This window comes from Geotrypetes seraphini, chromosome 3 (assembly GCF_902459505.1).
Source record: "Geotrypetes seraphini chromosome 3, aGeoSer1.1, whole genome shotgun sequence".
In the NCBI taxonomy this organism is placed as follows: Eukaryota; Metazoa; Chordata; class Amphibia; order Gymnophiona; family Dermophiidae; genus Geotrypetes; species Geotrypetes seraphini.
In genome coordinates, this window is record NC_047086.1 from 322793969 (window position 1) to 322821922 (window position 27954).

Consider the following 27954-nt stretch of genomic DNA (forward strand, 5'->3'; position numbering starts at 1 on the left):
TCAGAGCACAAATTTCAGTGATTTAAGGCGGCAAGAAGTGTTTTGCCCAGGCTTTCTGAGAAATGTCCTCCCTTAAAACAACATTGATTCACAGCCACATTAACCAAAAAGGTGTTTCAAGGACACATTTAGGATGGAAGGACAAAGGTTTGCATATAAATTTTCATGTGTACTTTTCCAGAAAAATATACCCACGGAAAGGGCATGTATAAGTGATTGTGCACAGGGATGGACTTAGGAATAGAGAATACAGGCACATGCCTAGGGAGCGAAATTCTGAAGAAAACACTAAACCGGGGCTTGGAATCTCCCACTTTTTAATCTCTGGGAGACTTCTCTCCTTACCAGCTCTCTGCCTACGGATGCTGAAATCTTAAATCTTGTTGTCACTCATGTAAACTCTATCCCCTCAGCATGTTTCAAAGATGTGTGTATGCTGTCTTTCAAAATCAATGCAAAGCCAGTAGGTAAAACACAAACTCTGTCTCAATACAGATAGTCTAATTACTCCTTCCATGTATAACTGAGGGACCTAATTACTTCTCGCCTCTGAACTGCCTCATTACATCAAATTTAACGTGACTAGAACATAAGAAAACATTGTGTACTGAAAACAAGGTGGTACTGAATCACTTTAATGAAAATTTCATTTTCACATATCTACTATTGAGGGATTCCTGTAGCCATCTTTGCCTCCAATACACTAGGTAGCTTTGACTGACCAGAGAGATACTTGGCTGCTTTGCCATTTAGAGCTGGCTTATATGATTCAGTGGTTAATACTGGTTTTAGGCCCTGCTCTTAGCTCAACTGCAGCAGATGTAGCCATACTGCCTGAGAGTTCCCCATGATCATAACACCCTGTTCTGGCTCACACTTAAAATGCAATTACAGTTTTCAGTATATCTCATGTTTCAATGTGACAGGACATTTTAAATCCTGGTGTCCTTTATATTATACTTTTTTTTTTTTTTAGGACTGGAGACCTGCTCCCTTTTATCATTTTGGCCTGGCAACTCTTCAAGGAGAGTAAATATGTTCCAACAGATAAGGCATTTAAAATAACATACTGCAAAATTCAACAAGAATGTGCATGAACCATCTTGGATCTTCTTGATGATATGGTCTACTCCATTTCTGTTATAACTTCAAACCAGGGCTGATGTTATCCCAGGGAATGCTCTCTCTAAAGGGCATGTGCACTTTTTTTTTTGCATGTGTGAGCGTCAAGTTCTAAAAATTAACAATTTTTTATCTCAGTATTAGCAATGCATTTCTGTATATAAAATACAAAGGTTCAAAGAAGAGCAACCAAGATGATAAAGGAGATGGAACTCTTCTCGTATGAGGAAAGACTAAAAAGGTTAGGGGCCCTTCAGCTTGGAAAAGAGACAGCCGAGGGGAAATATGATTAAAGTCTACAAAATCCTGAATGGTGTAGAACGTGGACAAGTAGATCAATTTTTTATTCCTTCAAAAATCACAAAGACTAGGGGACACTCAATGAAGTTACAGGGAAATACTTTTAAAACTAATAGGAGGAAATATTTTTTCACTCAGAGAAAAGATAAGCTTTGGAACGTTTTGCCAGAGGTTGTGGTAAGAGCGTAGTTAGTTTTAAGAAAGGTTTGGACAATTTCCTGGAGGAAAAGTCCATAGTCTGTTATTGAGACAGACATGGGGAAGCCACTGCTTGCCCTGGATCGGTAGCATGGAATGTTGCTTCTTCGGTTCTTGCCAGGTACTAGGGATCTGGATTGGCCACCATGAAGACAGGCTACTGGGCTAGATGAACCATTGGTCTGATTCAGTAAGTCTATTCTTATATAATGATTGATTTAGTTTAGTTTCATTCAATTTTTATAGGTTACTTTTGTTTGAAAATCGGGTTGGATCAATATTTTTGTAAGCAACCATGTAAAATATACGAGCAACTACTGATGTGCTCCACTTAGAGGGAATGTAGGTCCCAGGCAGGAATTTGGAAAGGAACCCCATCTCCTTAGGAATCCCCTATAGCATGGGAGCCAAGGGCAGCTGTCCTGTTTTCAGCCCCCTAACACCAGCCTTGCTCATCACATTCTCCTTCCGACTTCCCTGCTCTTCTGGGTCTCTTATCCAAGTTCCTTCCTATGTGGCAAATGAGTTTCTGTGTTTTTACAAAAAAAATAAAAATAAAAATAAAAAAAACACTGTTTACATGTTTAATGTTCAGGTCTACCAGATGTTTCTGCCAATAAAATCGGCTGATCTATTGGTGTTCAGTGCATTTGGCTGAACTTCATCCTGTTTCATTTATTACACAGACATTCTACAATCTGCATAATTTTATAAATCGTATCTGCTGCCATGCATTCCTCTCAATCTCACAGGAGGACGGACAGCTTCCCATACAACTGCAGTCTGCCAGGCTACAGGATGATGTATAGAAAGCCATGTAGGGTTAGATGTGCTCGCCACAGAGATGGACTAATGCTGGATATACAGCAGCATGCACAGAAAAATAGCTGAGCCATCAAAAGTCTGAAACTGAGTATGCATGGCACCAATTCACAAAGCCAGAGCAGGTATGGTTGGAACCTCAATGAATGGTGCTATTCAGAGTCAGCCCTACTACTAGGTAAACTATGCAGTAACCTAAGTAATAAGAGCCATCTGGGTGCAGGAGCCTGGCATCCTGTTTCCAGTTAGAAGTTGACCAAAACTGCTTTTTCTCCTAGGACAAGCAGGATGAGTCAGCCACATATGGGTGTTGTCCCTATTGGGAGCTGTTGGGACAACATCCATATGTGGCTGACTATCCTGCTGTCCACGGAGAACCTACATTACAGGTAGGTAACTACACTTTTCTGTTTAGGCCAAAACCAAACTTGCCATAGAAACTATCTGAAAGCTTTCGGCCAAAACCAAACTGCAGCTGAAATTCATCACCTGGTTTCGGCTGAAGCCGAAACCGAAACCTCGGGATTTGTTATGTTAATTTGAACCAGTGAGGGCAACTGGGGATTGTCAGAGATTGCAGTCTGCATCCCTCTGCTAAACTTACTTTATTCAAACCAGAATATAATTTAAGTAATGAAAGATTGTATTTTACCTCTAAGCAAAACAAGGGTATAGTTGGAAGTTGGTTTGAGGGGGGAGGGATTCATTTCTTCGACTGGGTGACCAGAGAGTTGGATCAAGTGAGAGCACTAGATAAGATCCTTTCTACACCCTTCAACGGTAAAAGAGAATCGCTTTTAAGAAGCGACACCCCTTCCCTATTTGTTCTCCCCCCTCCCTTCTTACCTCCCTCTTATTTTTATTTTGACTTCGATGTAATTTGAATTTTCCTCTCCCCCAGTACCTTTTGTATCAGTTTTGTCCATATCTTTGTCTTGGTCTTGTCATTATATTGCCCCATTTTACTTTTTCTTTTCTTTTTTTTTTTTTAAATCTCCAATTTTAGCAATTATAAACCGTCCAGATATTTGTTTGATGGTCGGTATATTAAACTGTAAATACACATGGAAACATGTGGTGTATGTATATAGTTCTAGCAAAGCCTCACACAGCTCTGCATAGATGCCTTATAAATAAACTGAGTACCCTTGATTTGGACCCTAAAGCGACAGACTGGATTAGGAACTTGTCGAGAAGAAGGTGACAGAGGGTGGTGGTAAATGAAGCCCACTCTGAAGGAAGATACATTACTAGTGTTGTGCTTCGAGGTTTGCTTCTAGGACTGCTTGCTTTTAACATTTTTATAAGCGATATTGTAAAAGGGCTGTCCGCTTCTTTGTAGATGATACCATAACCTGCAATAGGGTAGACATCCCTGATGGTGTGTTTGCTGCTCTTGTATAACCAAATCCCAGATGTTAGATTACACTTTAGCAGAAGTTCAACTCCCCCCTGCTGATGCACACACAGATAATCCTCATAATTTCTGAGATTATGCTTTATTGAGTTAAATATATCACAAGTACTTACAGTAGATGAATTTCTCAGAAAATAGATGGACAGATCTCCTCCAGATACAGCTTCCTTATTCCAGTATGATACTGAGGCAGTGAGGCTTGGAGAGCAGGGGGGGGAGAGGCAAAGGCAGATACTGAAATGATCCAGGTTCCGGAGAAAATAGAAGGATAATTCTTGCATGAAAACAAATGGTCCTCTAATCAAAGAGGGACATCAGAGTGTCATCTAAGCTGTCATGCAGCCATGGACCATGCAGCTGGACCATGTAGCCAGAAGGGTCCTTCAGCAGAGCTCCAGCATAACTGAAACAAAACAAAGGGTCTTCTGGGAACCCACCCAGGTAAGGGGAGGGGGTGTGAGAGAGGCCAGTCAGAGCTGAGATTAGCTCTAGGTGACCGAGGAAAGGATGCACCTTGAATGACCTTATCAGGCAGAGGTCAGAAATGGCCAGGAAACAAGAGGAAAGACAAAGAATCAAGCTTAGCTGAGAGAGAAGAGGTCTTGCAGAATAAAGACCAAGAGAAACACAGCTTATAAAGGCAAGCAGGGCAACTAATATCTCTCATACTATATTGCCCATAATGCTTATCTCACATGTTCTGGCAGGAAATGACTACAGAAGTAAGGTCTTAAGACAATACCGAATTACTGGTTCCGGAGAAAATAGAAGGATAATTCTTGCATGAAAATAAATGGTCCTCTAATCAAAGAGGGACATCAGAGTGTCATCTAGGCTGCAAGAGGCATAACAGTGTGGTTTATATGAAGAGGGAGCTAGCAAAGTTTGAAGAATGGTCCAGAATTTGGCAGCTAAGATTTACTGTAATGTTAAAATACGCAGGGTCAAGCATTTGGATTACAAAACCCACAGGAGTAGTACAGTTTAAGGGATGAAATACTTTTATGTATAAAAGAGGAGTGGGAATTGGGTGTGATCATATGTGATGATCTCAAAGAAGCCAGCAGGCAAAAAAAAAGGTGATGGTAAAAGTCACAAGGATGCTTGAGTGCATAGGGAGAGCAGCAGCTATTAGGAAAACGGCAGTGATAACAACTTTGCATAAGACTCTGGTGAGACTTCATTTAGAAAATTGTGTATGGAGGCGGAGCTTACCTAAGATTGCAGCTTGATGTCTTCACAGAGACACTGTCACAGTCTTTTTTATAAATATTTTCCTCGTTTGCCTAAATGGTGAAGAGAAAATCGAAGATGCGGGTTTTCCCAGAGGAGCCTGTTGCTGCACAGACCAGATCGATGGATGTTTTTGTGGAGCGCAGCTCCCGAACACAACAACCGGAAGATGTTACCTCAGCTGGACAGAGCACGCAAGCTGAGGCGCGCAAATTCTCCTTTGAGGGTGCCACACTATCCCCGGAAGAGCGAAGCCCACCGATTCATTCTGAAGCGTCAGAAGAGCTGTCGGTGGAGGAACCGACTCGGGACATCCTCTTGCCGGCCCAGCAGGGTGGGAAGGTCGACCCTGAGTGGATGCAGGAGGAGTTATCTTCATCATTGTTGCAGTTGGCGGGAGGACTGCAACAAGCTCAAACTCAAGTAATTTTGGTGATTACTCCTGTGGCTACAGGTACTGCGGTATCTACTCTGGGTCCCAGAACTGAGTTTGTTCCCTTACAGAGGCCTAAGGTATTCAATATGGAGTCTATTTGGGAAGCTAAATCTAATTTAAAAAATCTCAATGGGAAATCAAATGGAGCAACTCTCCTCAAAGTGTACTATGGTGCTTTCTGAAAATCTGGAAGTAAAGACTAGAGTATTAAGTCTGGAAAATAAATCGGATGATATTGAAACTACAGTAAAAACTTTGGGAACACAAGCTTTGACTTGGGTCAAATATAGTGCAAATTTGCACTTTAAACAAGAAATGGTGGAAAATTTCACCAGGTAGGTGTAATCTTCGGATCATTAATTTTCCAAGACTTTTTTTCGATAACTGCAATAGTTATGTTTAAAAGAAATTTGAATGAAGTTCTGAAGGTACCGGAGGTTTCATAACTTCCCCTCTCCAAAATATACAACAGTGTTCCCCCGGTCGTTCACGGTCGGCGGTTCGCGGTCCCGGTCATTCACGGTATTTTCCGATCTCGAACCACCATCAAGGAGAGGACAGCTGGAAAGGCAGGAGAGAGCAGCTGGAGCGCCGGCGAGTGCAGGAAATCATTCGCTGTATGCTCTGACCACCTCTTCCTGCACTAAGTCGGGCCTTATCCAATCAGGAGCTGCTTTGACACGCAGCTCTTGATTGGTAAGGCCCGACTTAGTGCAGGAAGAGGCGGTCGGAGCATACAGCGAGTGATTTCCTTCACTCACCGGCACTCTAGCTGCTCTCTCCTGTCTCTCCCACTGCCCTCTCCAGTCTCCCCCATGAAAAGCTGTATTCACGGTTTTTCAAGATTCGTGGAGGTTCCTGGAACGGAACCGCAACGAATTTCGGGGGAGCACTATATTTACTTAGAAGAATAAAGTCTCAAAGTCCTAATCAGCAGAATTTATCTGCTTAGTTTGGACCTATCTAATTTCTTGGAGAGGTCGGATACTGAGGCGCAGGTTTCTGCCACATTGTTGGTACAATTTGTTATTGATTCTGATAGGGAATGGATGCTTAAACTGTTTTTTAAATATAAAGATGTTCCCTTTTTGTCTAATGTTATAAGAATGTATCCAGATGTGTCTCGTCCTACTCAGAAGAGAAGGAAACAATTTCTTGTTTTGAAACCTCAGGCACTTCAGTTAGGTGCAACCTTTGTCCTGAGATACCGTTGTTAAGTGTGTTTTGGTATTTAAAGAAAACAGATATGTTTTGTTTGTTTTTTTCAATTAAGATTATTAGCAATTGCGAAAAGGACATACAGCCAAAGGGACAAAGAGGAACAGTGTAAAACAATCAAACAATTGTCTCAGCAAGCAGTAGAACAGGCAATCAGTAAGAGAGAGGACAATATACCTTCAGTCAGATGCCCATCACAATTGACATTTTAGGTAAGAAACCCCCAACCGCAGTCAACCATCCTCAAGTCGCAACAAGCACTCACCAGGCACACAGCCACTCATACCCCCCATACAACCATGCAGCTACCCTAGGAAAAAACGGCACCAGCCCCAGAAAGGAGTCAGTGCAGAGGAGCTTGGGCAGCAGTTGCCTGGCCCGAACACATGAGCAAGGCCCTTCGCCAAAGAGCCAGGTAACACCGATGTGCTATGAGCCCCGACCTAGGGGCACGCTGTACTTCATAGTGGCCCACCTCAGCCAAGCGAGCAAGCTACTGCGTGTAAGAGGCCACCATGTCAGCCACCCAATGCTGCAACAGGAGCTTCTTCGCCACCAAGACAGCCATGTAGAGAACTTTCCGCTGAGGCAGCGTGAGCCCTGCCTCAAGCAAACCACGCTGATCCCCCAGCAGCAATAAACCATAATCCCAGGGCACAGCGCGTTGAACAAAGCGCTCCAAAAATGAAAGTACGTGCAGCAGGAGCTCGGAGGCAGGACATTCCAAAAAATGGTGAGTGAAGAGCGGTGACATTTAGTGCAAACCTCCCCCTTCCACAGGCCCATACGTGCCCCCTGCACCCTGGAGATATAAGCTCGGTGCAAGATTTTAAACTGCATCTCCCGGAAATCCGTGGAGCCCCCCCAAAGCATGAACAGTGGCAAAAAGATCAAGAAAGGTCTTCCGATCGTAGGTGACAGCAAGGTCTGATTGCCACTGGGAAGCCAATCTATCAGTAGAGCCCAGGGCCGAAGCGTTCTTCAAAATGTGGTACCAGGTGGTCAACTTGTTCAGTGAGGGAGTCACCTGAAAAATATTGGGTATCCAGGATACCACAGAGCCAAGCATCCTCCCATCTATGACCAAGGGACTGGTAGTAATGGCGGACTTGAAGGTAAGCCCAGAAATGGATTGGGGGCAGGTGCCAATGGGACTGTAGCTGGGCAAATGAAGGAAACTGGCCACCCCCCACAGTAAGAAGATCCTGAAGTGATCTGCACCCTCTCTGCTCCCACATCTGAAACCAGGGATGTCCCACGCCCGGGGAAAAGGTAACATTACCATGCAGCTGTAACAAGGGGGAAGCCGCCGGGGTCCTCCCTTGACAACTACGCCACCAGCACCACGCACAACGCAAGGGTTGTAAAAAAGCAAATTTAGGCCCTCCCCTCCCCCCCCCCCCCGCCCGGGACCACCGTCATAAATGCATGAAGAAGGGACAGGACGGAGTGAGAGGAACATCAGGACTCCACCCATCCCCGAGGAGAGTATTTATAACAACCCAACAAGCCTTCGTGAATAAACCGGAACAAAACTGTCAATTTGTAAAGGCGAAGATCAGGAAGATTCAAGCCTCCCCGGGACTTATCCAAGGTCAAAGTGGCATAACTAATTTGAGCTCGCTTATGGCGCCAAATGAAAGAGGAAACATCCGCATATCCTTGTCCGTGACCCAAAGGGGTACCATCTGCAACGGGTACAAGAGCTTGGGTAAGAGTACCAACTTAGTCAAAGCCACCTGACCCCAGATGCCAAGCGGAAGTTCCCTCCATTTATCACACAAGCTCTTGATCGCATCCATGTGGCGCCGCACATTATATTGGTACAGAAGCGTAAGATTGGTGCTTAAATAAACACTAAGGTATCGCATTGGCCCCCACACCGGTGGTATCTCCAGGCCAGCATGCCAGGCCTCCAACTTAGTGGATCGCAATGGGAGAAGTTCAGATTTATCACAGTTGACTCGGAGGCTAGAAACATCCCCAAACGAGCGAACAATAGCCAACGCCCGCCCCAAGTCTTGCCAAGGACGGTCAATATAGAGAAGAATATCATCAGCAAATAAATTGATGCAACTCTCCTGCTCCTCAATGCGGATACCTCAGATATTGGGGTCCAATCAGAGTTTAGCTGCTAAAGGTTCCATGGCTAACACAAAAAGCAATGGGGATAGCGGGCAGCCCTGGCACGTTCCCCTGCCCAAGTCAAAAGGATCCATAAATCAGCCATTCACCAAGAGGTGTGCCTGTGGCCGGATATATAAGCTACAAATCCAATCATGAATAGTGTCCTCCACACCAAACTGCCGCAAGACCCAGAATAGATACTGCCAAGAATGCTGTCAAATGCTTTTTCCATATCCAGGCCAACAATAGCCAATTCACCCTCCGTTTCTCGCCGAGAATGGAGAGCCATCAAAGCATGAGCAATGTTCATAGACGTGTACCGACCTGGTACAAACCTGGCCTGATTTTCATAGATCAAGAGGCAGAAAAATGTTCAGCCGAGCCACCAAAATGGCTGCAAACAACTTGGCATCTTGATTAAGAAGAGAGATAGGGCGATAGGACCCCACCTGGGCAGGGTACTTGCCAGGTTTAGGCAGAAGAATCACATGGGCAAGATTGGGAAGTCCCAAGGCCCCGTGTCGCGTTCAACACATTGAATGTCCTCGCCAACATGGGAGATATCTGATCCGTCAGAATCTTGTAGTACTCGGAGCCAAACCCGTCAGGACCCGGAGCTTTAGTGAGTTTGAGCCTTTTGATGCCCAGCTGCACTTCCCCAGGGTCAATAGGCTGATTCAGGGACCCCAATTGGTCAGCCATCAGCTTAGGAAGTGGCAGCCCCTGAAAAAAAAGCATCTCTATCCGAATCCAAACAGGCCTGGTGAGCGTAAAGGGACTCATAAAAGTAAACAAATTGCTGCCGTATCTGCCTCTCTTGAGTATAACGAATACTCTGCTTGTCCTGAATAGACAGTATGACCTGTTGTTTCCTAGGCAGTCACACCAAATTGGCCAACAGTCTGCCTGTCTTCCCACCCGAGGCGTACAATCTATGTCGGTGAAAATAGACATCTCGAGCAGCTCTCTGCGTCAATAGAGCATCAAGCTGTCGCCTAACGTCCAGCAAGCGCAGAGGGAAGCACAGTGCCTCGCTCGCAGCTGGTGGAGTTTCCCGGATAGGGCCATTAATTCCGCATCTTGTTTCTTCCACTTACATGAGAGATAAGCTATAATGAACCCATGCAAAACCGCCTTGGAGGCCTCCCAAAAGGTCACCGGATCCACATCCACAGTGCTATTATGGTGGCTGTAGTCCAACCATTGCTCTCGGATGTACTTCTGGAATTCTAGATCTCTGTACAGGTAGCACGGAAATTTCCAGTGGCGCTCATGCACGTCTGGCGTAATCAGAATTTCCATGACAAGCGGGGAGTGATCAGACAAAGGAACTTCCCTCTATGGTGAGCTCCGCCACCTTAGGGAGAAGAGAGGGCGAAACCAACAAGTAATCTAACCAGGCATAGACATTGTGTGGGTGAGAGTAGAACGTATAGTTATGTTCCGTGGAATGTAGGATCCTCCACATATCCAATAGGTGCAAGTGGCTAAGCAAAAAAATTTACCCCCTTGGCACCATGGTCTCCTGCCCTCGCCTTCGGCGGATTGCAGTCAAGAACAGGATCAGCCATTGTATTGAAGTCTCCACCCACAATTGGTTGGCAATCGGGGTACATGGCTATCTTGGCGAGCAAATTGCAGAGTAACCATTTTTGTCCCCACAATTCCCCAAGTGCTAAGACATATCTGCCCTCCTGATCCTGGAGGACCTGATGGAGATGGAAAGGCAATTGTTTATGAACCAGTATGGGAACTCCTCTTTTCCTAGTACCAAAGTAGGAGAAACAGACCTCGCCCATCCAGTCCCTTCGGAGCTTGAGGTGTTCAACAGCAGAAAGATGAGTTTCTTGCACAAAGGCAATATCCATCTGTCTCTTCTGGAGCCAGGTCCACATTCAAAGTAGCTATGGTCAACTTAGTCATTCACAGAAATACCTTCTGATATAGAAGTAGATAACAAAACTTCCTAAGTGCCTAGGCAGCCCCCCAGCACAAATAACGATGCCCATGGTCCAAAACGGCAGACCCAAGCAGCAAACAAATGGCCAGAATAGCTCCAAGATAGATAGCAGCACAGCGCATATACACCCCCCACTCCCCACAGTCACACCAGCTCCCAAACACACCAACCAGACTCCTCACACACAAACCAAAGCATACACCCCTGCCCCTCCCCCTAAGGAAAGCAGCCCCAGAGACCCTCCCAAAACCCCAAACCCATATAAAAGAGAGAACCCCAAAAACAAAAAGAAACTGCGCTTCCAAATACCGGAGCAAGCTAAAACTTGGGGCGTAGCCCCCGCAGACCTAGTCTCACAGTGAAAAAGGGTACCACTGCAGGAATGGAAACTACAGTCCTCAGGCTGACAGCAAAACTGGCCAACCAAAAGACGTCCCAGCCAAGATATTGGTACAGTTCTCCGAGCAGGCCTCAGACTTCCATGGAGGATTGGCGAAGTCCAGAGTTTGCAGAGGGAGCAGCTGGTCACCGGAGTCCAAGTGGGGGCCGAGCAGACCAATCCCCACACCAAACCTTTAGGACGGGAGCTACCAATGGGCAGGAAGTGCCAACAATCAACCAAAAACAGGCAGCACTCAAGAGGGCGAGACCCGGGCCTCAAGATCAATCAGCTGGATCCCCAGCAGGCACTCCACCCACAGTCAGTTCTAGCAGGGAGTCCAGATAATGTTGTGCTGCCAGTTTGTCCACAAAGGTCTGAGATTTCCCTTCCCGCCAGACAAGAAAGGACGCTGGGTAGACCAGTGCAAAGCATACTCCCTGGTGGTGTAACGATGTGCATATGGACGCCATTTCCCTGTGCAGCGAGGCCACATTGAGAGAATAGGCTAGGTGGTCAACTTTCCAATATGCCTGGAGAAGGTGCTTCTTGTCCCTCCAATTGAGATAGCGAGCAATCGCTGTACGGGATCCCCATTCTATGCGCTCGCTCGCAGATGAATCCGGTGGCCGGGCAGTCCAGACCCAATTGACTCAGGAGCCAAAGTTGAAAAAAATGATATAATTCCTACTCCGAGCACAGTACTGGAAGGCCCACCACACACAAGTTATTCCGGCGCTGCTGATTCTCCTGCTCGTCCAGCCTGTCGGTGAGAGTAGCTACCTGGGTCTGCAATCCCACCATCCGAGCATGCACCTGCAGTGCCACGTTCTCCCCATCCGAGACTTGCTGTTCCACCGCAGCTATATGACTGGCCTGGACGTCAAACCGCTCGTTAATGCCATCCACTAATGATTGCAATTTGTGGAGGCAATCCTCCAGAGCCGCAGTGACCATTCGGGAGATTTCTTGCGCCTATTCACCGAGGTTTGCAGGTGCGGGAACAGGCGACACCACCATCTTAGGTGCAGAAGGAACAGGTTTAGTTTTCAGCGTCTTTGACGGTTTTGTCGGCATGCCACGGAAGAAGCACAATGACGGACAGTACACCCCGTACCAGTGTTTGGGGAGGGGAAACCCAAGTCAGCAGCAAATTAGCCGGTCTTAAAGCCGATAAAGAGACCGCGGGTCGCAGAACCCAGCAGCACTCATCTGTTCAAGGCAAACGCATCACCGGCGGCCAACAAATATGTTTTTTACGAACCACAGCAATTATCTAAATTTATTTCAGCCAAAGGACATTGTACCACTACTTCATGAGTTATGTTGCAGCCAGTAAGGAAAAGTTTGAAAGCCTTCCAGAAGCCTCATCTTTATTTTTCTTTTTTAGAATTTGTTGATGTTAAATTTCAGCTCCGTCCCCATGTATGGTGGACTAACGATAACCTGCTGTTTAAATTTTTCCTGAAAAATTATGAAAAGGTAATGGATTCATTACATAGATATATTTCTGTTTGCAAGGTGTTTTTTCTTTTTTTTGACTTGTAAGATTGTCAGGTCCTCGATACACTACAGAGGCAGAGATAGCACTAAAGGCTGCCTCTCTGACTGGCAGGGCCCCCCCTTGCCACATCCCACTAGAGAGGAAACAGGAAGTAATGTCAGCAAGTGTGGGGGGGCACCGCAAATGGAAGCCTTCATGGCCGGCATCAACAGCAGAAATGAATCACTGCAGGTGCTGGGATGCATGTAAGGTATACCAAAGGAGGGATATGGTTGAGGGATAGGAGATGTTGGATTGAAGAAGGAAAGAATGGTTGTGTTTAAAAATCTTCTATTTTTTAAATCTGGGATGCTTAGGGAAGGGGTGGGGGGCGGCGAGTATATGGAATGGCTCATCCAAAATACTGGATGCTTTGATTTTTGAGCATGGAGTTTCCCTTTAAATTCACTCATTTTATTGTCCAAGAACAGAAACTTTCTATGAAAAATAGCCTCAGACACTTTGCTTCTTTTAGTCCTGCCTTCCTGGAAAACTTGAATTCTGCTACAAGTGGGAGACATGGATGACATAACCAAGTAGGTCATATGGTAAGATACAAAATTAGAAATTGTAAATGTTATATTATGTTATGTTCTATTATATAGAATATTTTGGACTCCAGTAAGACTGCAAGTAGGGACACTGGATCATCTTTTATTTTATTGTTCATTGATACTTAATTTATGGAAATCAATTTGGGGAAAAATTAATTTTGTTTTAGGTGTCTCTATTCCGTTGTCATATGATGTGATTGTATTTGGGACATCTTTAAAACCTAAAAGTTCAATTGACAAAAATAAGGATAGACTTCTTATAATGACTTGGGTGGCCATACAACTAATCACTAGAAATTGGAAAAATTGGGATCAACTAAATTTTAGTTTTTGGTGGGAAACACTTCCCCCTCTTCTGCAAAGCCGCGCTAGTGGCTGCCACGCAGTAACGGCCCCGAAAACCATAGAGATTTAAAGCGCTCCAGGGCTGCTGCCGCGTGGCTTTGTAGAAGAGGGGGTTTGTGTATATTACCATTATGAAAGAATGTTAGTGGAGCAATCTGGGAAAATTAGGACTTTTAAAGAAATTTGGAGTCATTTGTTAAGCACCTTAATGTTTAGTAATTCACCTACCGGATTCGGTCTTGTGTTCCATACGCATCCAGGAAGGAGGGGAGGGTGGAGAGGGATGGGTAAATTGTTTCGGTAATTTGCAAGTTTGTAAGTGCTGTTTGTTGAATTTTTGATTGTATAAATGTTGCACTTTTTATATGCTTAATATACTCAATAAAATATTTTTTTTAACAATGAAAGTGTAAATGTTGCTTCACGCATTGTACTGTTTTGCTGCTCAACTGCAGATTGCATCTAACTGAAAGAAGTTAGTAAAGGCAAAGAAGATGAGAATAATCTAGGTAGCCCGGGGTGAGTGGAGAAATAATAGGAACTCCTCTATAACCCTTCCAAAAATCAAATTGTAAAGTCTACCTTACTAAGCTCTCTTAATTTGTTTTTGGCAGCAGTGGCATCCTCATGCTCAGCAGCCAGTTGCTTTTCCTTCTCCTCCAGTTGGCGTTTTAGAATGGTCACTGGGTCACCTTTCTGAGTAGCCTAGACAGGAAAAAAAAAAAAACAACCAAGAAATGTTGTTAAACAGCCATGTATGTTATGCAAAGTCAGTCAAAATTTGCTAATGCTCAGAACTAGCTATGGTAAGTACAAATCGGATGATACTCAGCCAGTGGTAGCCACTATTTTTATGTCTGCCGTTGGCTATATTCCTGGATATTCAATACTAGGCTAAGTCCAGGTACTGACATTGAATATCAAATTGTATGTTGGCCTCTAAAATTTATGCAATATTCAGCCCTTACCCATATAAGTTAAATTGTTTAAAGATATCTGCTTAGCAGTAGTTAAGGACTGAATAGCAGCACTTAACCACATAAGTACCAACTCCGCCCCTGGAACACCCACAAGTTAGCTGCTTTCAGCTCAGGCACTAACCATGAATATTCAGCAGCACTAACTAGTTAAATGCCGCAGAATATTCGCTGTTAGCCATAGACACGTGATTTAAAGGGCCAGAAGCTTCTCTGGGATGTTTAAATTGCTTTGAATATTGGGTGGAAACAGGGCGAAGAGTGTGGCACAGTGGTTAAAGCTACAGCCTCAGCACCCTGAGGTTGTGGGTTCAAACCCATGCTGCTCCTTGTGACCCTGGGCAATTCACTTAATCCCCCCATCGCTCCAGTTACATTGGATAGATTGTGAGCCCACTGTGACAGACAGGGAAAAATGCTTGAGTACCTGAATAAATTCATGTAAAACCATTCCAAGCTCCCCTGGGAGAACAGTATAGAAAACTGAATAAAGCAAAGCCCATGGCTCCAAGGCAAATAGCACTTGGGCCCTATTTCACATCCTCTGTGTATTTAAAGGCTCATTGAGGAGTATAAGCATCAGTGCTTCCCAATACAACAAAGGAATTGCATTCCATGGCATTTGAACAGTACTGGGAAAAGGATTGTGACTTGTTTACCGCCTTTTTGGAGTTTTACAACCACACTGAAAGTGGTTTGCATACAGGACTTCAAGCATTTTCCCTATCTGTCGCTATCTAATGTACCTGGGGCAGTGGAGGATTAAGTGACTTGCCCAGGGGCAGAAGGAGCAGAACGGGGTCTGAACCCACAACCTCAGGATGCTGAGGCTGTAACTCTAATCACTATGCCACAAGCACACAGGAAAGAGAAGATAAAAATAAAAATTGTGCAGGCAAAATTTCAAACGTGAACAGAGTAATTTTGGAACAGGTCACCTCAGCTGGGTATCCAAATGAGAACCTATTTAGAAACCTACTTATGCATCTTTACAAAACAGTCTCTACAAAGTACAGAAATGTCCCTGGGTACAGTAGGTGGATATATGTGTATTTTATAATCTGGGCCAGATTCTATAAATAGTGCCCCCCCAAAAAAAAAAAAAAAAACACTGAGAGAACTATTCTATAAACAGCACTCCGAGTTGGGCACCATTTATAAATTGGCACGTAGCGTCGGAATCTGTGCCCAACTTCTGGCACAAGGATTTATACCAACTGAAACTAAATTAGGCGCGGACCCCCAAATTCTATAAAACTGCGTGCATCTTTCGTGAACGGCCCTAAACCCCCCAAGCTCCTCTCGTAGCCACACCCCCTTTTCAGTTACTGGCTAAGAGATTTGCACACGCATCTTTATAGAAGAGCGCGTAGCAAGAGGCATGTGTAAATCCAAATTGTCGCCAATTAACACCAAGAATTGATTGTTGGCGTCCAATTACTAGCACCAACAATAATTCCATATGCAAATTTGGGCACCCCCCAAATCTGCACAGCCAGTTTCAAGTGCCATAATATATACACTCTGGGGGGGTACGCGTGTAAATTTTGAATCCACTCACACTGCTCAAAATCTTCCTCCAAACGTGCCTACATATGGGTCACGTAAAAGCATGCACCTTCTTGGCACCAGAAGCGTAGCCAGTGGGATAGTTTTATAAAAGCCCTTTTATGTGTGTAAAACAGGGTTTATGCATGAAAATCCTTTGTAAAAAAATAGACTCCATCAAGGTTAGAAGGAGAACAAAAATGCATCATACACAGCAAAAATGAAGTGATTTGATTCCACTGGAATGTTGATATTTCCTGAACCTTCCATCTAGCAATACAGCCAAAATGGGAGCCAAAGGAATACGGCTCCCCAAATCCAGTTTGGGAGGAATGCCGAGGACAGTGCTTATGAGGACCCTCCACTAAAATGTGGTTAGATGCAATAAAACCTCGAGACACAACATTCTAAATAACAGGAAGAGTATACAAGTATCCCAGTGCTTAATATCTAAACCAGAACCACGAGGATCCTCCACCACATACAATTTACAGAGCCATAAGACAGGCAACAAAAGCCAAAGGAAGTGCATTGAAACAGCCCAACACCCAACATGTTTATTTAAATGGGGCACAGCTAGTTTAAAACAGAGCTCTTTTGACTCTTAAGTTAAATCAGGCCTCGGCAAATTTTCTTATGATCTAGGAGCTAGTTTAAAAATCTCGAACGACTGGAATTATTTATTTACGCACATTTATAAATCACACATTCATAATGTGCCCAATGTGTTGCACATCAAACTGTTTATTACAGAAGCAGGGAAGGAGGGAATAGGAGACTGGCTTTTTTTTCCATTGCTAACCCATCTGCAGCATATGTGGTAATGGAAAGAGGTTTTAGGATGCAGTTGCCGAGGCAATGGGAGAGAAGCTAAAGCCCCCAGCAGCTGAGGGTTTAACCCTTCCCCATTTTTCATCAAACTGCTCTCAGCAGTCGCAGCCTAAAGTTCCTCTGCATCACCTACTCCAGCCACCCCATCAGCAGCCTTGGGGTCATAACCCAGCCCCCAACAGTAGCTTCACTATCTTTCCTCTTTCCCCCACAACAGTAGACTCTTTCGACCTCTCCCCCTCCCCTTCATGCAGAAGCCTCACAATCTATCCCCTCCCCCCATTCAGAATAAGCTCAAGTTTCAAGTTTAATTAAAAAAAAAAAAAAAAATTATTGCACGCCAATCATAGAACTCTCCTCTTTCCTTCCTCCCCCACTCCTACCGAAATAGAAGAACTAGATTTAAAATTTTTGAATAGATCCTAGCGACAGGGCTGTTGGACAATCTCCTCCCCAGTAACAATTCTCCTAATGGACTGCTTCTGTTGCTCCAAATCTCCTCCTTATTAGCAAGGTTCCATGTGAAGTGCCTTTTCAGGATGGACCCCCCTCCCCAACTTACTCTCTCTTGCATGCACTTCCTGTCCCCCAGCAATACTTCCCCCCACACATACTTCTATTTCCATCCCTGCTCCTGGCACACAAAAACACATTCCCCATGGCTCTCTCTCTGCCTCCTCTCAGCACACTCTCTCAAACCCTCCTTCTCCAGAACACATCCTCACAGCTCTCTCTCAGTCACCCCCACCCCCCCAAACCCTTCCCATAGCACATACCCTATAGCTTTTTCTTGGTGGCCATCCCCCATAACTGAATCCTTCCATACATCTCTCCAGTTTTCTCTCTCCTCCATCTGCACATACCTCTCTTGCACCCAAGTATATTTGGCTCTCCAACCCCCCCCCAACTCCTGCAACACACAGACACCTAGCTCTCTCTCCTTCTCCCCCTAACCCTAGGGCATAAAGAGCTGCATGAGAACAGGACTGATTCCCAGATTCCTGGGAAATCCTGTCTTCAAACACCCTCATGCCTGCACCAAGCTGACGTTAGATTTTAGTGGTAAAAGTGGCTTTGTTTTGTGTGCTGTTTTCCGAGCATTGGGAGGAAATAGGGTTTGATTACATTTGCATGCTATTTGCGCTGATCTTTGGTGGGCACACTGTCAACCATGCTACAGCTCTCTGAGCATTCTGCGCTCACTAACACCAGTGCTAATTACCTCTAGTGCAGGCATTAGCTTTTGAAAATCTCCCTGTGAGTTTTTACCAGCCACCCAGGCAAGTAAACTTATTAGAAGAATGAAGGTATCAGATCCACTACACTGTCAGAATTGCTAGATGTTAGAGGTCCCTCTGCATCCCTTCTAATCACAAGAAAAGAGAAAGGAAATCCGAGCTACTTTGTGAATTCCAGCAAGTGGCCTTAGTCACAATCCTCTGTGTGCCAGGAACATCCAAAGGATTGAACTGTTTATCACCTCTGCAGGACTTCAGTGTTGCTAACTCGAGATTACACAGAGAGCTGCTAAATGGATGAATGCAATGTACATTACCGTATGCCAGGTATCCTGGATAATGCCTGCTTTTTCAGTCAAGATCTCAACTAGCTTTTGGGCCTCTCCTTCACTGAACACCATGCTCCTTATAGTAGAAACCAAGGTCTTGTAAGGAAGGTAGAGTGGGCCATCAGAATCTGTAACAACTGAAGAAGAAAAACACACTTATATCCCATTGTACAGTGAAATCAGTGTACAACAGATGCAGTATTTAAGAGGGCCAGAAATCGCCTATAGACCGAAGACCTAAAATAAGTAATATTTTCACGAATAGAGGCAATGTGCAAAAACAACCAAGCAAACATGCCAATGGGAAAAAAAAAATAATCAAAATTTGGGCATTTTATGTTTTTGTCATGCATTGTTCCCTTTCAGAAAGAATGTGCAAATTTTGGCCTTTCTCTATAGCAAGTGTTCATGTATATTTGGCTATATATGAAAATTTATTTAAATTCACAAGTAATGAGCTGCTCTGAAGCAATCCATTAATTATGAATTTGGCTGACAGGCAGGGCAAAATAGGCTTTGCAGGCCCACTTTTGCGAAACAAGTGAGATACAGTTTGGGGGTTTTTTTGTCAGATGCCTTGTAGTTCATTTTTGCGTAAAGGTTCGCTATACAATTAGCCCCAAATTCTACATATGGTGCCTAAATAATTGGCACCAATCAGAAGGGCACTTAGCATGATTCTATAAAAAGCATGTGCCATGTATACAATTGTACTTAGCAGCACAAGGTGTCACTAACATTTTGCCACATCCATTTAGGCCAAGAAAAGCCAGGCCTAAATACCTGCACCTAAGTTGTGCATTGATCAGGTATATTCTATAACAGTACGCTTGACTTTTAGGAACACCCACACTCCTGTCCATGCCCTCTTTTGAGATTCATGCACTAGACCTGGCGCAGACCACTTTATTGGAATGTGCTCACAAAGTTGTGTGTGTCAATTCTAATTAGTTCCAATTAGCATTAATTATTAGGTGTTAATTGTCAATTACTGGCATTAATTGGATTGCAAAATAATTATTTATTCAGTTTTCTATACCTGTTCTCCCAAGGGAGCTCAGAATGGTTTACATGAATTTATTCAGGTACTCAAGCATTTTTCCCTGTCCGTCCCGGTGGGCTCACAATCTATTTAATGTACTTGGGGCAATGGGGGGGATTAAGTGACTTACCCAGGGTCACAAGGAGCAGCGTGGATTTCAACCCACAACCTCAGGGTGCTGAGGTTGCTATAACCATTGCGCCACACTCTCCCCTAAGTTGTATGCGCAAATTGGCCATGTGCACCGATTTGCACACACAACTTTGGGTACCATGCATAGCACTTGGGCCTTAATTTGCATCCATAGCAAACCTTGCTGCGAACAAGCTGCCAATCCACAGCAACTCTTTAGGTTTGTACATCAGCCGTAAGGCACACAAATGGCCAAATATCTGAAGTAGAGAATGACACGGTGAAAAAATTGGTCCCCGTCACCGCCCCGTCACCGTCTCACCATCCTCTGCACCGCCCCGTCACCGCCATTCCATTCACCGCCCCGTCACCGCCACTGCCATCCCATTCACCGCCCCGTCACCGCCACTGCAACCCCATTCACCGCCCCGTCACCGTCACCGTCGCATACATAAAAGCCTCAAACGGGTACGATTTTATATAATTTTCTTTATTTACGTTTAAAGGAAACATTCTGTAAAACTTTAAAACTTTAAAACTTTGTTTAATATTACTTAAAAACTATACAAAAACAAATAATTGTGTATTCTAAATTGCAAAAACAAACCAACCCCCAAACCGTAAAATAAAGCTACGGGACATAGAAAAGTCTTGCACGTACATATTTAGCCACAATAAGTGTGGGAACCATACAGTGATATATGGGCAAATGCATTCATGCATGCGCACGTAAACTTGGGTGCATCTGAATAGACAGGAGACGCTTCTCAAGTTTACATTCTTTATTTGAACAGGAGCAAGGCCTAGTATGAACTACGGCGCTGGACAGTCCGGAAATTAACTTTCTCTCACCCTCTTAATCCCCAGCCTCTACACGTTTCCATACTAATCACCCCTCTTCAATCCAGATCCTCCCTCCCCCTAGGTCTAGCATCTCTCCCTCCCTCATTCCATGCTACTCGGTCCACCATGTCTCTCCCTGCCCCCCGTTTGCAGCCCGGTATCTCTCCCTCGTTATCTAACTCCCCACATCCTACCTTCGTACTCTTCGCTGTCACCGACAACTCCTACACCTCGCCTAAAACCCAACCTCGAAGACGTCCCGCACCGACGTCCCGCCCTCCTCTGACGCAGCTTCGCCTCCCGCCCTCCCCCCCCCTCTGACGGAACTTCCTGTTTCCGGGAGGGCGGGCGCGGCAGAGGGAAAGCTCCGGGGCCGTCGCAGGTACCTGTATAAATTGCTGTTTGCTGCCGGCGATCTCGAAAACAAGTTCGGAGGTAGGGCTGGTGGGGGTTGAGATGGAGGGGGGGATGTGGTGCTATGGGGGGGGGAGGAAGAGCGAGAGAAAGAAAGGGAAAGGGAGTCCCGGGTCCTTGGGGGGGGGTGCTCGGAGCGTGAGGGCAACCGAATGTGTCGGGACTTGGCGTCTCTGGGGAAAATGTGTACTCGGCGGAGAAATCTAACACCCGTTCACGAACACAGTGAAACACGGGTAAATAGCGGTTCTTAGAAGGGGGGACATTGGCCTGCGGGGACAAATCTATTCACCGTTTCCGCGGTCGGTGAATGGCCTTGTCTCCGTCGCCGCAGCGACTGCTAGTTTTCTTCCCCGTTTTCGGCGGTGACCCGCGGCTTAAATGCGGTGGCCGCGGGTAAACCGCCACCGTGTCATTCTCTAATCTGAAGCACTTTTTCTGTGGCAGGTTTCCTCATTCTCTAAACCAAGATACTTTAGTCAGGTGTCTCATCTTGATTTACCGTACTTTTCTGCAGAACTGTTTACACAACTCTAATATCACCAGATGGAACACAGAGTGTTTCACAGCCAGTGGTTTTGCAATACTTTCCATTCAGTGTTTCCAGTCCACCATTCCAATGAGCTATTTACTACTCTGCCAAATCTTACCACGCAGAAGAGTCTAACAAACTGCTGTACAGACCACATAAATGCACTTTTAAAAATCCATAATGTTCCTACTTATAAACGTAGCCATTTTAATTGTAAAGGGGTTAATTTTCAATGGGATTAGGCTCCTAGCTTTAGAGAACATTGACTAAAGCTGCTCTCGTAAATGGGTCCAGCGGGTTTTTACATGGGCCTTTCCTGTGCTAAGCTCATTTCTAGCCCTGCCATCAAAAAGGTCTTTTCTCTATTTGTTTTAGTTCTGGTCATACACTAATGCTGGTATTAAGACAAACTGCTGCGGGAGTGCATACCATCTCCTATTTAGAATGCACTAAAGCAGTGGTTCCCAACTCTGTCCTGGAGGACACCAGCTCTAATGAATATGCATGGGGCTGATTTGCCTGCCTGTCACCTCCATTATATGCAAATCTCTCTCATGCATATTCATTAGGGCTATCCCAAAAACCAGACTGGCTGGTAGTCCTCCGGGACAGTGTTAGGAACCACTGCACTAAAGTGCTTCCACATTACATTCTCCCCCCCTCTCCAGGTAGGGAGAAAAGAAAGTCAGAAGTCAGTGACTGTTTAAGCATGAATGAACAATACTTTTTTTTTTATATATAAATCTTTATTGATTTTTAAACTTTGACAGTGCAATACAATTACTTGAGCATAAACATTTCATAAAACGCACTATTAAATACACAATTTATACATAAAACAATCATTTTTTCCCCTCCTCTCAGTTATTAATACAAGAAGACATATGTGATTACAATATTATAATTAAGAAATTTTAATCATCAAAATACATTTCCCTCCCCCCACCTTTTAAAGTGGACTCTTCTGATTTTCATGCTGGAGTCTCAGGAATCACAAGTCAGGACTCTTGAACTCTTCAGCTGTTCCTTTATGAGATTGGAGTTTGGGCGAGCGGCGATTGATGGGTTTGGTTTATCATTGGGAAACATTCAAGATCTGTATAATTTATCTGAAGATTTATGTTGGTAAAAAAATTGGGGGAGGTTTGTTTTCTTACTGTAAAAGTTGATGATGGTTGCTCACACTGTGGTTATGTTTAAAACGGTTTTTGTATCTTTTGACTGTCATCAATTTAAAAAATGTTTTAAATTGAAGTGGACTCAAATGTCAACTGAATTTCTGGCAAGTACAAACTGCAGAATTTGGGACTACCATTTCTTTACCCAAATTTTAATGCACAAAGCAGCAGATGTCCCCATGAGTGTCACAGAGTTTGTAATGAAACATTTTGTTCCACTTTTTGAGTTTGTGAGTCGTGTCAATTTGAAAAATAAAAAAAAGAGCTTTATACCGACACTTTCTCATTTTCAAGGCTCCAAGGGTTGTCAAGGTGCCCCAAGATTTTAATGCAAACTTTATGGTACGTTCTTCTGCAAATGCATAGTCATTATTCAACAGCATTCTAAAACTTTCCATTCCTCCTCCGCCTACCCCCCCACCCCAACCCCCTATGGCCAGTTCCATCAAAAGCCATGTTGGCAACAAGCTTGCACCAGTATATGCAATTGATCCCATATGGAGCACATTCAATAAATCTTCTTGTTGATGGTATGCCAAAGACTCTTCTAGATCAATGCATGCCAAACAATTTTGCTGACAAAATCTACTCTTCTAATGGTAGAATTTATATTTCGCTGGGAACATTTAATCTACAGATGCTCTTCAGAATTGGTCAGGGCTACAGGATTGACAGCAGACTCAGTTATATGGATGGAAAACGCTCTTTTTGGGATTTAGTTCTCTGACTCTCTTCCCATTTTTTTTCTTAACTGAGAGATGAAAAAGCTTCAGCAACTACAGTATGACCGTAGGCAACTCAATCTTACTTGGATTTGAGCTGAGAAGAGTTATAGATAGCTTAGATTGTAATGTATACTGTCAGCAGGGAGGAGTATCCTAATGTTTAGTACAGAGGGTTGAGAACCTGGAATACTAGGTTCAATTGAAGAGTCTAAGGAGAGGAGGGATTTTTTTATGCCTATGAAATTATTACCCTTTCTTTTTTAAAAAAAAAAAAAAAAAGTTTTTTATTGACAATGTAGCCAAAGCCAGAACAATAATCAAAATTCGTAATATAATGTTATACAAGTATAGTGCAAACAGTACTAACAGTCCAAGGAAGGGAACAGTAAACAATCCAGAGGAATCTGCAAAACCATACCCGCCAGCGGAATACCCGCAGAATATAATAGCAGGTCTGGGAGCAGACTCCATGGAACAACTAACAATATAGCAGAGATCCCTGAGTTTATGCTCCTGATGGGGTTCTGAGGCTTTTTCCTCCTTTTTTCACACAAATACAGTATTCCCCCCGCGAATTCAAGGTTCACGGACCTGGTCATTCACAGTGTTCTCCGACTGCCTCTTCCTGTACTAAAGTCGGGTTCACCAATCAGGAGCTGCGTGTCAAAGCAGCTCCTGATTGGTGAAGCTCGACTTTAATACAGGAAGAGGCAGTCGGAGCATACCACGAATGATTTCCTTCACTCGTCGGCGCTCTAGCTGCCCTTTCCTGCCTCTCCAGGTGAAAAACCATATCTGCGTTTTTTCGATATTCGTGAGGGGTTCCTGGAACGGAACCCCCGCGAATATCGGGGGAGTACTGTATTATCAATGAGAAATAGTTTGCACATATTTTAGAAGTGGAACTGGGTTCAATTCCCATTGTAGTTCCTTGGCAAGACATTTAATCCGCCATTGCCACAGACACAAACTTTAGATTGTAAACCCCCTTCCCCATACCTTTTTATCATCAGCGGGAGCAGTCACAAAGCACCTGTTCACATCGGCTTCGGTGCGCTCTCTGACATCGTTTCCTAGGCGCAAGTCCCAGAAGTGACGTCGGAGAGAGCGCCGAAGCGAGCAGATATTTCGTGGCTGCTTGCGCTGAAGTTAAAAAGGTACGGGGGGAAAGGAAGGGGCGTGCAGCAAGGGGAGGAGTAGGAAAGGGGGATAGAGAGCAGGAGGAGTGCCAGCAACCTGAGGAAGACTGCGCTCGGGGCGGCCCGCAACCTTTACCTTACTACACTTCAAACTAAATTTTCCCTCTGTTCAACATATATGTCATATATGAGTCTATTTGAGTCTACTTTTGCATATCAAGGGCTTAAAATTTGGAATAGTTTGCCACTTCAATTAAGACAATTAGATTCATATTACAATTTTCACAAACAGCTGAAAACTTACTTTTATTACAATGCTTTTTAATTGTGCTACACCCGCTATTGCTTTATTTTTCCTAATGTAGTTCCCTAGTATTATGAAGGATAATTGTTCTGAGATCCACACTGAAGCTTTGTTGAAACTTGTGAGATATTACATAGTATAGTTTAATATAGTACAGTTACATGCATATCTGCTCTGTGCCCCTACTCTACAACCTGTATTCCTAATGCACCATGCAAGCAACACTTAAGGGGGCGGGGCATGGGCATTCCCAGAATTTAGGCAAGGAGTCAGTGGCGGAGCAAGGGTGAGAAGCACCCCTCCCCCACCAGCTGCTTCCCCGCCCCCTCCTGCCACGCGCGCATACCCCTTCCACGTACTCCTGTCCAAGCAAACAGTCTGATCATGCCAGCATCAGTTCTCCCTCTGACATCACTTCCTGGGCATGGGTCCAGGAAGTGACATCAGAGGAAGAGCCGATGCTGGCGCGAGCAGCAGATTGGGATTGCTACTCACCCTGTGAATATCAAAGAGGTTTGAGGGGGGAAGGAGTGCACACGTGGTAGGGGGGAAGGAGTGGGGGGACAGAGAGGACGATGGGTACCGGCACGCACATCAAGACAGCGCCTGGGGCGAAACCCCCCCCCCCTATTATGCCACTGCATGGAATTATGGAATACTTCCATTTCCATACCTGACAGTAATTAGGCATGATTGCTTTGGCAGATGTAAATGCTCTCGCTGAAAGTTGGGCACAAAACAGACTTAAGTTGGCATTCTGTATAGACAGCTCTGTGTAGAATTGCCCTTACAGAATTCATGCTTCGGGCATATTATCCCAGCACCTAAATGTGGGCACCCAAGGCAGAATCTACCCCTGGATGCATACGTTCAAACTTTTGGTGCCCTGCTTGAAGATGACCCTTGGTCATTTCTAGTGGATACCAGAAAAACACGCGCTAGCCTTCAATCCCTTCAAGGATGGATTGTCAGGTCAAACAGAAATAATGCTTGGCAGAAGCCTCTCTCCGATCAGAGGCCACTGCATTGTTCTTTCTTCACATGAATGAACAGTAACTGGAATAAGACCTACCACTCCCAAACAGTCTGCTGAAGTGTGACATAACAATGATGAATTTTCCAAATACTACAATGAGCTTCTCTGACTTTAAAAAAAAAAAAAAGCAGCTTTGTGGCATCAAGTTTTATCACAAAGATGCAGCAAATTCCAAATTGCATCAGAGCGGCCCCAAAAGTCTTCTTTGCTCATTCATTTATACCTTCGTTGGCATACACATCTCATTAGAATTTTTAGACAAACACTTTTATTTTTATTTTTGATTACTTAAGTGCTATGAGCTGGGTTACACATTACATAGTCTTTGCATTTTATCCACCCAAGCAGCCTTTACTGCACAGCGTTGCACACAGAAATCAATTCCCTGATGAGAACGACAAGTTTATTTTTGACTACAGGGCTGACTGAATCATTATTCAAACCACTGGAAAAAGCATGGGTAGCCTTTGTGCTGTCTGCAATTTCCGCTAGCTGGGTAAATCCTGGGCCTGGGCTGAGAGCTTGTTTGCTATGCACGCCACGAGATTACTTTTGTTTATTGAAACCTAGGAAAGTAATTGTTAAACTGCATTACCTATGGAGGTTTTTCTGCCTATGAAGTTACCAGCTCTCCCTAGTGATAGGCGGATTTCCGCCCCGATGGGGATCTGAGGCTTTTCCTCAGTTTTTGAATTAACACATTAGCTCTTGCTCCGTATCATTAATGCACAGCGTTTTGTTTATATTAGATGTTTGATTCGTATGCTGTGGGGATGTATGAGAAGCGTCATCCCCCCCCTTCCTTTGTTTTCTCCTCACCCTCTTTATCACCCTTTTTAATTTATTTTATCTTGATGTATGTTACTCTTGCCTAACCCTTGATCCTCTTGTTTCTGTACATTTATATCTTATCTACTGAACATTTATATATATTTTTTATTTTTTATCTTCTTTTAAAAATGTATAGTATTGTAAACCATCTAGGTACAATGAGAGGACATAGGTTGAAGTTAAGAGGCGATAGGCTCCTGAGTAATCTGAGGAAATACTTTTTTACGGAACGGGTGGTAGATGCGTGGAACAGTCTCCCGGAAGAGGTGGTGGAAACAGAGACTGTGTCTGAATTCAAGAGGGCCTAGGATAGGCACGTGGGATCTCTCGGAGAGAGAAAGAGATAATGGTTACTGCGGATGGGCAGACTAGATGGGCCATTTGGCCTTGATCTGCCATCATGTTTTATGGGCTCCTTTTACTAAGGTGTGCTAGCGTTTTTAGCACACGCAGCAGATTAGCGCGTGCTAACCTCACGCTACGCGGCTAAAAGTAATGCCAGCTCAATGCTGGCGTTAGCGTCTAGCGTGCACGGCATGCCCTAACACAGCTTAGTAAAAGGAGCCCTATGTTGCCAAGTTAATAGACGGTATATCAAATATAGAATAAACTTGGAAACTATACATACATATGTTGAGTAAATCCTGGTTCACCCAGACTCTAGTCTTCCTGGATTTTCAAGAGCACTTTGCTATTTAAGTGCCACAGAAAACCCAGGGATCACCCACTCAATGTGATTTAACCAGACAGGAGCCTGACATGCCAGCACAGTAATGAATTTCATGGCACCCATTAACAGTTACTGTGCATTCATCACAAGCTAATCTCCTAATTCAGGGGTAGGGAACTCTGATCCTCGAGAGCTGTATTCCAGTCAGGTTTTCAGGATTTCCCCAATGAATATGCATGAGATCTATTTTCATGCACTGCTTTCAATGCATATTCATTGGGGAAATCCTGAAAACCTGACTGGAATACGGCTCTCGAGGACCGGAGTTCCCTACCCCTGCCCTAATTCTATATATGGTGCTAAAACTGCACATGCAAATTTGGGCGCATGAACAACTTAATTGCATAACGAGCTGCTGAGGCCCCCGAGTCTATAAATCGGCATTATTTGTTATGCTGCTGCTACTGTTTAAAGTCATTCAAGACGATCTGCCAAAGGCAGTCGGTGTTCTGAAATCTACATATACGCCCT

The 27954-nt window shown here is 44.3% G+C and overlaps 1 protein-coding gene across 6 annotated transcripts in view; it reads right to left on the bottom strand.

The window, feature by feature from the left end:
• RRBP1 (ribosome binding protein 1) overlaps positions 1-27954 on the bottom strand; it is a 205083-nt gene that overhangs the window by 112551 nt on the left and 64578 nt on the right. For all 6 annotated transcript variants that reach the window (XM_033935933.1, XM_033935932.1, XM_033935929.1 and 3 more), the window contains exons 3-4: positions 18566-18714; positions 14237-14359 (exon numbers count right to left, since the gene is read on the bottom strand). In XM_033935933.1, coding sequence (XP_033791824.1) covers positions 14237-14359; positions 18566-18714 — 272 coding nt within the window. The remainder of the gene's footprint in view (positions 1-14236; positions 14360-18565; positions 18715-27954) is intronic.